Below are 12,744 nucleotides of genomic sequence, written 5' to 3'. Positions count from 1 at the left end.
CCCTTGGTTTCTAAAGTTTGTCAAGTCTTTGAAAGTCAATTACTGAATTAAATGCTTCACTCATTTGCTTTATATTTTTAATGGAAAAATGTTATAAATCTAAGTGTTAGAAATAAATTCAGATAATGTGGCAACCAGTAAACTTATTCAAAGAGAGTCCTCAATTTCCCCTTTTTAGAAATATTTTTTATAGAAAAAATAACAAAGGAAATGACCTAACTAAACCAAAATAAACCCTGGAAATCTGACTGCAAGTGGAGAAAAAATTGTGGAGACAAAGATAGGAGGGAGCCCAATGGTCTTGGTTAAGGGTAATTTCATGGTTGGAGTGGTGTGTAACATACATATGAGAAGTTTGAACCTATTTTCCTAAATTCTGTACAGTGTTATAAATCTATGTTACCTCAGTAAACAAAAATAACTAAAATTTAAAAGTTTAAAATTTTTCTTGACATAGTATGATATCGCTATTAAATTCTCTCTGCAATATTCCAGCTTCAGAGATTTCCATTCTTTAAGGTTGTTTAAATTTATTTACAAATGGTTTTTAGTCAAGTTTTTAAGAAGTTATTTCCCATTTTTGCAAGTGTTCAAATTTTTGTTTAAACTTTTGTATTTCTTAGTAGATAAGTTATTTTTATCTACCAATGATAACTATAGTGCATTAATAAATAAAATGTGCATTTCTCTCAATAAATCATATTGTAATTATATGTGAATAGCTTGATTCAAACTGAAACACCTTCCAGAGGAAAGTTAGCATGTTGATAACCAAATCTCATGTTACATGAATTCATTAAAAAGTCTTACTAAATATCAATACCATTTAATAATATTATGATTTATTTTTATTTTTACATCTGTGTTGCCTAGATTCTATATTTATAGCTATTGCCACTTGCTTATTAGCAAATAGTGGTTAGTATTTGATAAGCATTTATTGTTCACTAAAAAGTCAGTGCATGTTCCAATGAAAACACAGCATGACTTTATTCCTAATTTTTATTTACTGGTTCCATTTTTATTTACTTGTTCCATTTCTAAGAATTATTTTTATTTTCACTTGCATTGGGCATACACTTCTTATAGATAATGCAAGAGCATGATGCCTTTAAATATTTATCAGCAGATGAACTTTTCTAAAAGGAAGCCAGCTATGGGGTACTAACCAACACATAATACATGAAATTATGGGTTTTGCTGAATACTAAATAAACATTGTTCATGATAAATTATGAAATTTGTATGGATGCTGATACACAAGTAATAATAAGTAAACACCTCTGTCAGTATGCAAACATCATATGTATAAAGGAAAACACTAGGGGGCTTCCCTGGTGGCACAAGGGGTTAAGCACAGCACTATGAGGCTGTCCACAGCCTCAGCAGCACAAGTTCAATCCCCCACTGGTCAGCGAGATACCCACATGGTGCAGCAGACCTCTCCTGTCTTGCCTGCTGCTCCCCTAAGCAGTGTTTTCAGTCAATCTGCCTGTTCTGTCCCCACTCTGTCTCTGGTGAATCCTCTCATCCTCCCGCAACTCTGGCCTGTACCCCAGTTCTTGTATGCATACGTAAATAAATCTTAAAAAAAAAAAAAAGGAAAACACTAGGGAAAATTTGTAAAAATTTTGCAATCATTTTGAATTGTTTCCATGGCTTCTTAATTTTCCAATCAACATTTTTCCAATGAAAATGATTTATGCCTATGATAGTAGCACATTATATATATAAATTATTTCATTGTGAAAAATAAATCTTTCCATCCCTAATGGTTTCAGTCATAGAAAAATAGAAATATTTTCTTTACATCTGCAACCAAAAATTTAGTGAAAAACAACAACAAAAAACAAACAAACCAGACTCCTTATTAGGTGGTTTCTAAGGGACAAACATAATGCAGCTACTGAGTCCTTGAACTTTTGTCCTTGGAAGCTTGCCAAATAGTCTTCCTTAGAAATTAGTCTCTCTGCTCAGACATTGCATCATCAACCATCCCTAATATATGAGGTGCCCTGGAATTATCAGCAAGAGACTCAAGGCAATTCTGTTCCAAAATGTTCCCAATAAAACCCTAATATTCCTAAGACATCACTTCCAGGCAAATTTCCACTTGATCAGGACCTTAACAAGATTCCTAGGTTGACTGATTTTTACATCAGAATAAAATGAATGCACAAAAACTTCAAAAGCACTTATTTCTAAGCAAACATACACTAGATATCAGAAATTTTCGACTCAGATGGTTTTCATATTTTGTTTGTGAGGAAAATTTTAGGGTTAAATATTTCTAGACTGATAATATTGGAAGAAGACTTTTTTCCTCTACCAACCTTGGCTCACAGTAAGTATTTCACTGAAAATTAGATGGCTTTAATTAGAATCAAATAAAAATAGATTCATATCCAAAGGATAAGCACACATATCAGTAAGACCTTAGACTATAAGTGATGCCTGTGCCTGTGGAGACAGAAATAAGAGTTTATAGAATCAGGGTCTCCAAGGAATGTCAATATCTTAGAAAACAGTTTTGGAGGAAATTGATTTAGAATGGTTAAATTAGGAAAACATTTTAGCTTCTGGAAACTGGTATTATTATTTTTAATTAGTATTAATTGCACCAATAATGAAGTTCTTTACGATTGAGATATGTAATTAGTAATAAATAATATTGGAAGCAAAAGTTTAGTAAATAATGTCTTAAATCTTGTTTGTATTATGGTTTTTTATATATAATCACGTTTTTCAGGGCTTCTGAAAAATTATAATTGGGGATATGTTATAGATAAGCACTTTGCAATCAATCTTGGAGATTCAATGTCATCATCTAATAGCTCTGACTCTGGATAAATATCTTGAACTGCCTATTTCATTTTCTAACCTAAAAAATATGGCTAAGACAAACACTCATAGTATAATATTATTATGAGGAATAATTACATTAAATAAGAGAAGCATTTAGCATAATGTCACTTTCATTCTAATTTAGAAACATTACATTTTATTATATCATCTACAATTATCAATTTATACCTATTTATTTGGCAATCAAATTGGATTTTATTCCATCATATTCCACAAACTACTCAGTATTATAAAAATAGAAATATTAAACAAATATTCATAAGTTAGGGTATTCTCAGAAGCACACATAATTTTACTTTTTAAAATTCATTTATTTTTAATTGAGGTAGTTTGCACAATGCCATCAGATATTACCACTGAAGTATTGCCCCCACCAAATTATACTAGCATGTCATCCATCGAGCATTGGGAATAAAACCTTTTGAAGACATTTAGCTAAGTGTCAACTCTGACTTCTCAACAGGTAAAAGCAGTGGAGCACAATGCATAGATGGAATAACACAGATGTGCCTTACTTCATCCTTTTGGGATTTACAGATACTGAAGACATCCAGCTGGTGCTCTTTGTGCTCTTTCTCCTGATATACCTGGTCACCGTGCTTGGAAATGCGGGGATGATAATGATCATTCGTCTGGATGCCCAGCTTCACACCCCTATGTATTTTTTCCTCAGTCACCTGTCTTTCATTGACCTCAGTTACTCAAATGTCATCACTCCTAAAACCTTAGAAAACTTACTGAACTCCAATAAGAAGATTTCATATGCCAGTTGTTTCACCCAAATGTACTTTTTTGTCTACCTTGGTGCTGCTGAATGTTTTCTTCTTTCTTCCATGGCCTATGATCGCTATGTAGCCATCTGCAATCCTCTCCACTACCCTGTTGTTATGTCCACAAGACGCTGCTGGACCCTCCTTGCTGGGACCTATTTGGTAGGTTTTGCAGACTCTTTAGTCAATAGGCTATGCACGAGCAGGTTACATTTCTGCAACTCCAATGTAATCCATCATTTTTTCTGTGACCCATCTCCAATTTTAGCCTTGTCATGCAGTGAAACCCATGACATCGAATCCATAATAGTCTTTTTTGCTGGTGCCACCCTCATGGTCTCTCTTATTATGCTATCAGTGTCCTATGTGTCCATTCTCTCCACTATCCTGAAAATCAATTCTGCTTCAGGAAAGAGAAAAGCCTTCTCCACCTGTGCCTCTCATCTCATGGCTGTCACCATCTTTTATAGCACCATGATCTTCACTTATTTAAGACCAAGCACATCCTACTCCATGGGAAAGGATCAGGTGGCTTCTGTGTTTTATACTATTGTGACCCCCATGCTGAATCCCCTCATTTATAGTCTTCGCAACAAGGAAGTGAAAAATGCTGTCCTTAGACTCCTGCAGAAGACAGAGGGCTCCAGACACTTGAAATAGTGATGCTGAACTATTAAGTTTTTCTTCCTTCTTCCCTATAGGGCATTTCCTTAAGATCTCTCTAAAAATACTGACTCCCTTTGCTCATGTTTCTGTTATTTGACCAAATGTGATCATGGGCATTTCTAGTAGCATGTCTTTAGAGATTCATATTGTAGTGGAAATCATGAAATAGGTCTTAACATGTGTCTAAATTTAAGGGCAACTGATGGTCAAATCAAGAAAATTGAGTTGTCATCTTTAAAAAGATATCATACTGATTCCCTTGCATAGGCTATCATTAGAGAATTTTATTTTGGAAAAGAGCTCAATTTTTGCCACTACAAAATACAGCTTCAGAAATCATTTAATCCAGTACATTTAGAAGAAATGTAGTAGAGTGGCTGTGAACATTTTGTTTGGAAGCAGGTACCTGGATTAGATCTAGATCTGCTTACCTTTGAGCTATAGAATCTTCAATAAGTCACTTAACTTCTAGCCTCGGTCTCCTAAACTTTACAAGATGAATAATAATCCCAGGTTTGTTGAGCCTTCCTAAAGATTAACTCAGATGATGGATGTAAAATATTTAACATAATTCTAGTAAATATTGTCCATTATCGTAAGACGATATATTCCTACAATTTTTAAGCTTTATTTATTTATGCATACAAGAGCTGGGGTGCAGGCCAGAGATGTGGGGGTGAGAGGATTCACCAGAGACAGTGTGGGGAACAGAACAGGCAGACTGACTGAAATACACTGCTGAGGGGAGCAGCGGGCGAGACTGGAGAGGTCTGCTGCACTATGTGGGTAGTTTCCTGGGCAGTCCCAGATAGATTTCATGCTGCAGTAGTTGCAGATAGCTTTATAGTGCTGTGCTTAACCCCTTACACCACCAGGGAGGCCCTCCTGCACTATTTTTAATCCATAGTGGTTTTTGAAAAAAATATTCACTGTATTTTATACATTAATTTTGATTAATTTATTAAACAAGCCCACACACACAAAGGAAAATCTGAATGCTTCAATAGTTTGGACTTAGTTGGTTGAATTTAACATTGAAGAAAACTTACAAAATATTGAAAAAAGAAAAGGAGATAGAAAGGTCTTAAGAATTACTGATGGCCTAGCATTTAGATGAAGAGTTATGTAGGTATTGCGTATATATATAAGTAAAATATCTGGTATTTCCAGATTTTTTTTTTCAGTTTTCTGATATACTTGCAAGTTTAAAGTTAATCATATCTTTTGTTATTGAAATATTTTAAGATTAATGTGTTCCTTGTCTATGAGAAAATCAAGGCTGTCATATACCATGCTCTGGACTTGAAGTGTTGTGATTTCATCAATTTCAATCTTTGCAGGGCCTCCCCTGGTGGCGCAGCGGTTGAGCGCTGGTCTGCAAAGCTAACCACAGCCTCTGCAGCACCAGTTCGATCCCTGGCCACAGGGCAAGGGTCCCACATGGCGTGCAGATCTCTCCTGCAGCGCCTGCTGCTCTCCTCAGCTAGCAGTGTATTTTGTCAGTCTGTTCTGCTCCCCACTCTGGGTCTTGTGAATTCTCTCACCCTCCTGCACTTCTGACTGTACCCAGTGCTTGTATAAATAAATAAATATATCTTTTAAAAAAATTAAAAAAATAAATCTTTGCATGCAGTAAAAACTCTGTTTTCTATCTGCTAAACATTTCAAGATCCTACTTTTTTGTGACATGTTAACAGCTTCCATCACTACTTCTTTCTTGAAAATTTATATATATTTGAAAACCATTGTTTTCTCTTGGTTTCTAAAGTTTGTCATGTTCTTTGAAGTCAATTATTCAATTAAATGCTTCACTCATATGCTCTACATTTTTAATGGAAACATGTTATAAATCTAAGTATTACAAATAAATTTGGATACTGTGGAAACCCATAAACTTTAGACCCGGAGATTGCTCAATTTCCCCTTTTTAAAAATATTTTCTCTATAAAAAAAATAACAAAGGAAATGACTTAACTAAACCAAAATAAACCCTAGAAATAAGACTATAGGTTGAGAAAAAGTGGCAGAGATAAAGACAGGAGGGAGTCCAATGGTCTAGATTAAGGGTGATTTCGTGGTGGGGGTGGTGTGTAACATACATCTGAGAAGTGTGAACCTATTTTCCTAATTCCTGTACAGTGTTATAAATCTATGTGACATCAAAAAAGAAAAATAAATAAAAATTTAAAAATTGTAAGTTTTTCTAGACATAATATAGAACTGCTATTAAATTCTTTCTGTAATAATCCAGCTTCAGAGATTTTCATTATTTAAGTTTCTTTAAATTTATTTTTAAATGTTTTTGTTCAAGATTTTAAGAAGGTATTTGTTTAAACTTTTGAATTTCTTAATATATAAGTAATTTCCATTCTTCCAATTTAATTATAGTGCATTAATACATTGATAAAATATGTGTTTCTCTCATTAAATCATATTGTAATTTTTGTGAATATCATGATTCACAACTCAAACACCTTCCAGGAGAAGTTATCAAATCGCATAGTATATGAATTCATTTAAAAATTCCTGTTAAATATCTATACCATTTAATGATATTATGATTTTTTTTTATTTTCAAATCCATATTGACTAGATTCTATATTTTTAGCTATTGTCGCTTACTTTTATTTACAAATCATGGTAAGTATTTGACAAGTATTTATTGTTCACTAAAAAGTCAGTGCATGTTCCAGTGAAAACACAGCATGATTTTACTCCTAATTTTTATTTACTGGTTCTCTTTCTATGTATTATTTTTCTTTTCACTTGCATTGGGCATGTACTTCTGTATAGTTAAATACAAGGAACGACTTCTTTTTAGAATTTCTAAGATTACATATCTAATTATTTCTTTGGTGTAATTAATGTCTTCTTGCTTCTCAGGAAGCAGAAATCCTGCACACTCATCTTGCTCATTATAAGAAGTAGTAATATATTTTATTAGCCAAGAATTATGATGACATGTCCTTATGTGTTTTTCCACATGCTTTTGTCTTACTTACAACCCATTATTCTCTCTTCAATCACCTCTTCTGTACCTTTCCCCTAGCTCTCATAGTACCTGTTTTTCCTGAATAAGTCATGTATTTCTCTTGTCTTTTCTTTAGACTTTCTGCAGAATCTTGGTTTTAATCAATCCAATTGCTCTATGTCATAAAATTTGTATAAGGATGAGAAGTGAAATGATCATAATATATAAAATTAAATAGATATCTTCTTCTTTCCATACTTATATTAAACAAGGAAGTCTTATATACATAGCTGAAATGTTCCCTTTTTTTCATAATTACTCTTTCCCCACTTCTCCCTCCCAGAGCCCTAGGAGTTGTTAACTTCAAAAAGTGAGCCCCAGATTCTGGGGACTGATACAAATAAGTAGGTCAACAGCTTGTAGAAAATGAGAATTGAGTGTTCATTATTTTAATCTTGTAATTATCATCATTAAATAGATTTTTAGCTTATCTCTCTGATTAATAAGTATTTTAAAAATATTGAAAAGTGCTAATAGAAGTTTTTAAAATTTCAGACTTTCATAATTAACTGTAAATTGGGTGTCAGTTGGGCAGATTCATTTCTGCGTAATGAGGGCATATGATTGAAGTAAGATGCAGAAGAATATTTTAATCTCATTCTTACTTCATCCTTTTCAGATATTCTTTTGCATCCTCATCTTACACAAGTCATCCTCAATACAATATTTCAATGTTTTTTTCATATTTTGATTAACTTTTATTCATAGTTAACAAAATATTGGACTTGATTACAGAGAAAAGAAGGGAGTTTTGGGCTAATAAATTATCAAATGTTTAGTAACACCAATGCTGATGTGTTCAATATAAAATAAAATAACAAATATGCTAAGGTATCAAAACAAGTGGGACAAATATTGCTAAGTGGACGAGTCAGGACATTGCCAAATCTGAACAGGCAGCACAAGATGCCTCAAAATATTTTCAGTAGATGAACTTCTCTAATAGAAGCCAACACATAAATGAAATTATTTTCCATGAAAGCCTAAAACACATTCCTCATGATAAATTATGACATTTTAATATAAAATGGGGAATGGATGCTGATATTCAAGATAATAACATAAGAAAGTTCCTCTGACAAGACACAAATAAATATATGTACAAAGGAAAATATTAGGGGGAAATGTATAAATATTTTGCAGCCATTTTGAATCATTTTCATGACTCTTAATTTTCCAATGAACATTACCCCATTGTGAAAAGTAAATATCCCATTTCTAATGGTTTTAGTAATAGACTAATTCAGTATATACATAGAAACAGTTTCTTTACATCTGCAGTCAAAAATTTAGAGAAAAAGAAAAAGAAATCTTTTCTTTATTAGGAGGTTCCTAAGGGACAAAACACAACACAGCTATATTGAGTCCTTGAGCTTTTGTCCTTGGAAGCTTGCCAAACAGTCTTCCTTAGAAATTAGTCCCTCAACGATGATCAAACATTGCATTATCAACCATCCCCAATATATGAGGTGCCCTGGAATTATCAGCAGGAGACTCAAGGCAATCCTGTTCCACTTATGGTCCCAATAAAACCCTAATATTCCTTACAGACAGCACTTCCAGGCAAATTTCCACTTGACCAGGACCTTAACAAAATCCTAGGCTGATTGACATTTTCATCAAGATAAAATGAATGCACGAAATCTTAAAAAGCACTTATTTCTAAGCAAACATATACTGTATTTCAGAAATTTCGATTCAGATGGTTTTCGTAATTTGTTCGTGAGGAAAAATTTAGGGTGAATAATAGCTAGCCTGATAATATTGGAAGAAGACTTTTTTTTTTTCCTACCAACCTTGGCTCACAGTAAGTATTTCATTCAAAATCAGAGGGTTTTAATTAGAATCAAATAAAAATGGATACATATCAGAAGGATATGCACACACTTAAACCTTGAGTGATGTCTGTACTTGTGGAGATAGAAATAAGAGTTGATGGAACCAGGGACTCCAAGGTATGTCAGTGTCATAGAAAACAATTTTGTAGGAAATTTGATTTAGAATGGTCAATAGGAAACATTTCCAGCTTCCGGAAATTGGTATTATTAATTAGTATCCATTGCACCAATAAACCCCAGGGAAGTTCTTTAAGGTTGAGATTTGCCATTAATATTAAATAATATTAGAAGCAAAGGTTTAGTAAATAATGACTAAAACCATGCTTCTATTATTTTTTTATGTATAACATTTTTGGGGGGAGTACTGAAATTATAGTGGGGAATATATCATTGTTTCGTGCTTTGCAGTTAGTCTGTCTTGTAGACTCACAGCTCTGACTGTGGATAGATATCTTGGACTGCCTATATCCTTTTTCTAATGTAAAATATGGCTAACAGTGACACCTACAGTATAATATTCTCATTAGGAATAACTAGATTAAATAAGAGTAGCATTTAGAATAATGTCACTTTCACTGTAACTATGAAGCATAAAGCATTTTATTATGTCATCTAAAATTATCAATTTATACCCATTTCTTTATTTGACTATCAAATTCAATTTCATTCCATCATATTCTATGAACCACTCATTATAAAAATAGAAAAATTAAACATATTTCATAAGCCGCATTATTCATTGAAGCACAAATACTTTTGTTTTTAAATGTATTTTGTTATTTTTAATTGAGGTAATATTTGCATACTGCCATCAGATATCGCCACTGAAGTACTCCCCCACCAAATTATCCTGGTGTGCATTCCATATTGGATTGGAAAAACAAACCATTGGGAAGACATTTCTGCTAAGTATCAACTCTGACCTCTCAACAAGTAAAAGCAGAGGAGCACAATGCATAGTTGGAATAATACAGATGTGCCTTACTTCATACTTATGGGATTGACAGATGCTGAAGACATCCAGCTGCTGCTCTTTGTGCTGTTTCTCATGATATACCTGGTCACCGTGCTGGGGAATGCAGGGATGATCATGGTCATCCGTCTGGATGCCCAGCTTCACACCCCCATGTATTTTTTCCTCAGTCACCTGTCTTTCATTGACCTCAGTTACTCAACTGTCATCACCCCAAAAACAATAGGGAACTTACTGACCTCCAACAAGAAGATTTCTTACCTGAATTGCTTCGCCCAATTGTACTTTTTCATCTTGTTGGGTGCCACTGAATGTTTTCTTCTCTCTTCCATGGCCTATGATCGCTATGTAGCCATCTGCAATCCTCTCCACTACCCAGTTGTCATGTCCACAAGACGCTGCTGGTCCCTCCTTGTTGGGTCCTATTTGGTAGGTTTTGCAGACTCTTTAGTCAATAGGCTATGCACGAGCAGGTTACATTTCTGCAACTCCAATGTAATCCATCATTTTTTCTGTGACTCATCTCCAATTTTAGCCCTGTCATGCACTGATACCCATGACATCGAAATCATAATAGTTTTTTTTTCTACTGCCACCCTCATGGTTTCTCTTATTATGCTGTCAGTGTCCTATGTGTCCATTCTCTCCACTATCCTGAAAATCAATTCTGCTTCAGGAAAGAGAAAAGCCTTCTCCACCTGTGCCTCTCATCTCATGGCTGTCACTATTTTTTATAGCACAATGATCTTCACTTATTTAAAACCAAGTACATCCTATTCCTTGGGAAAGGATCAGGTGGCTTCTGTGTTTTATACTATCATGACCCCCATGCTGAATCCCCTCATTTATAGTCTTCGCAACAAAGAAGTGAAAAATGCTGTCCTTAGACTCCTGCAGAAGAGAGAGGGCTCCAGGACTTGAAATAGTGATGCTGAGACTTTTAGCTCCTCTTTTCTTATTCCCTGCAGGGTATTTCCTTAAGGTCTGCATAAAAATATTGACTCCTTTTGCTTGTGTTTCTGTTAAATGACCAAACATGATCTTGGGCATTTCCAGGAGAATGTCTTTAGAAATTCATATTGTAATTAAATCATGAAGTAAGTCTTAACATATGTCTAAATTTAAGGGCAACTGATGGACAAAGTCAGAAAATTGAGTTGTCATCTTTGAAATGATATCATACCAATTCCCTTGCACAGGCTATTATTAAAGAGAAATTAATTATAATGGAGAATATGTTATTTATTAGCGCTTTGCATTCAGTCTCTCTTGTAGACTCACGGCTCTGACTGTGGATAGATATCTTGAACTGTCTATATCCTTTTTCTAATGTAAAAGTATGGCTAACAGTGACACCTATAGTATAATTGGAAAAGAGCTCAATTGTTGCCACAATAAAAGACAGCTTCAGAAATCATTTAATCCAGTAATGTAGAAGAAATATAGTAGAGTGACTGAGCACTTTGGAATCAGGAAACTGGATTAGATGCAGATCTGCTTATCTTTGAGCTATAGAAACTTCAATAAGTCACTTAAATTTAGCCTCAGTGTCCTAATCTTTTCAAGACAAACAATAATCCCATGGTTTTAAAGTTTTTGTGAAGATTCAATCAGATGATGGACATAAAGCATTTATGGTATTTACAGTAAACATTGTCATTTATCATAAGAAGATGTATTCCTTCAATATTTTTAATACATACTGGTTTTTAAAAAAAATTCACTCTATTTTATACATTAATTTTGATTAATTTAAACACACACACAACTGAAAAGGAAAATCTGAATGCTTCAAAAGTTTGGGTTTAGTTGGTAGAATTTAACATTGAAGAAAACTTATAAAATATTGAAAAAAGAAAAGGGGATAGAAAGGTCTTAACAATTACTGATGGCCTAGCATTTAGATGAAGAGTTATGTAGCTAATGCATATATATATATATATATATATATATATATATATAAGTAAAATATCTGGTGTTTCCTATGTAGTTAGTTCTTTGCAGCTTTCTGGTTGACTTGCAAGTTTAAAGTTCATCATATCTTTTGTCATTGAAATATTGTGAGGTTAATGTGTTCTTGGTCTATGAGAAATTCAAGACTGCCATATAGCATGCTCTAGACTTGAAGTGTTGTGAATTCATCATTTAAATCTCTGCATGCAGTAAAAATTCTGTTTTCTATCTGCTAAACATTTAAAGACCCTCCCTTTTTGTGACCTGTTAACAGCTTCAATCACCACTTCTTTGTTGAAAGTTTACATATTTTTAAAAGCCATTGTCTTTCTCTAGGTTTCTAAAGGTTGTTATGTTCTTTGAAAGTTAATTATTGAATTAAATCCTTTAGTCATTTGCTTTATATTTTTAATGGAGAAATGAGATAAAATTAAGTATTAAATATAAATTCAGATAATGTGACAACCCATAAACTTGAGTCAGGGAGAGTCCTCAACTTCTCCTTTTTAAAAAGATATTTTCTCTATAGGAAAAAAAAATGATGAAGTGACCTAACTAAACCAAATAAACTCTAGTTATATGACTGCAGGTTGAGAAAAATGGTGGAGGCAAGAATAGTGGGGAGCCCAGTGCTCTAGGTTAAGAGTG

At 33.6% G+C, this 12,744-nt stretch overlaps 2 protein-coding genes across 2 annotated transcripts; both read left to right on the top strand.

The window, feature by feature from the left end:
- Nucleotides 1-3,347: 3,347 nt before the first annotated feature.
- Nucleotides 3,348-4,295, top strand: LOC311170611 (olfactory receptor 8H1-like; the record flags this gene model as incomplete). Its single annotated transcript, XM_084232995.1, has 1 exon — nt 3,348-4,295. The coding sequence occupies one exon, from the start codon at nt 3,348-3,350 to the stop codon at nt 4,293-4,295; it is 948 nt and encodes a 315-aa protein (XP_084089121.1).
- A 5,827-nt stretch (nt 4,296-10,122) lies between these two features.
- LOC311168714 (olfactory receptor 8H1-like) lies at nt 10,123-11,064 on the top strand (the record flags this gene model as incomplete). The annotated part of the gene is made up of 1 exon (XM_084230405.1): nt 10,123-11,064. The coding sequence occupies one exon, from the start codon at nt 10,123-10,125 to the stop codon at nt 11,062-11,064; it is 942 nt and encodes a 313-aa protein (XP_084086531.1).
- Between the last annotated feature and the right edge of the window lie 1,680 nt (nt 11,065-12,744).

Source organism: Talpa europaea, assembly GCF_964194135.1.
Source record: "Talpa europaea genome assembly, chromosome: 1".
NCBI classification, from domain to species: Eukaryota; Metazoa; Chordata; class Mammalia; order Eulipotyphla; family Talpidae; genus Talpa; species Talpa europaea.
The sequence above is the reverse complement of the archived record's forward strand: the minus strand, read 5'-3'. Positions and strand labels throughout refer to the sequence as shown.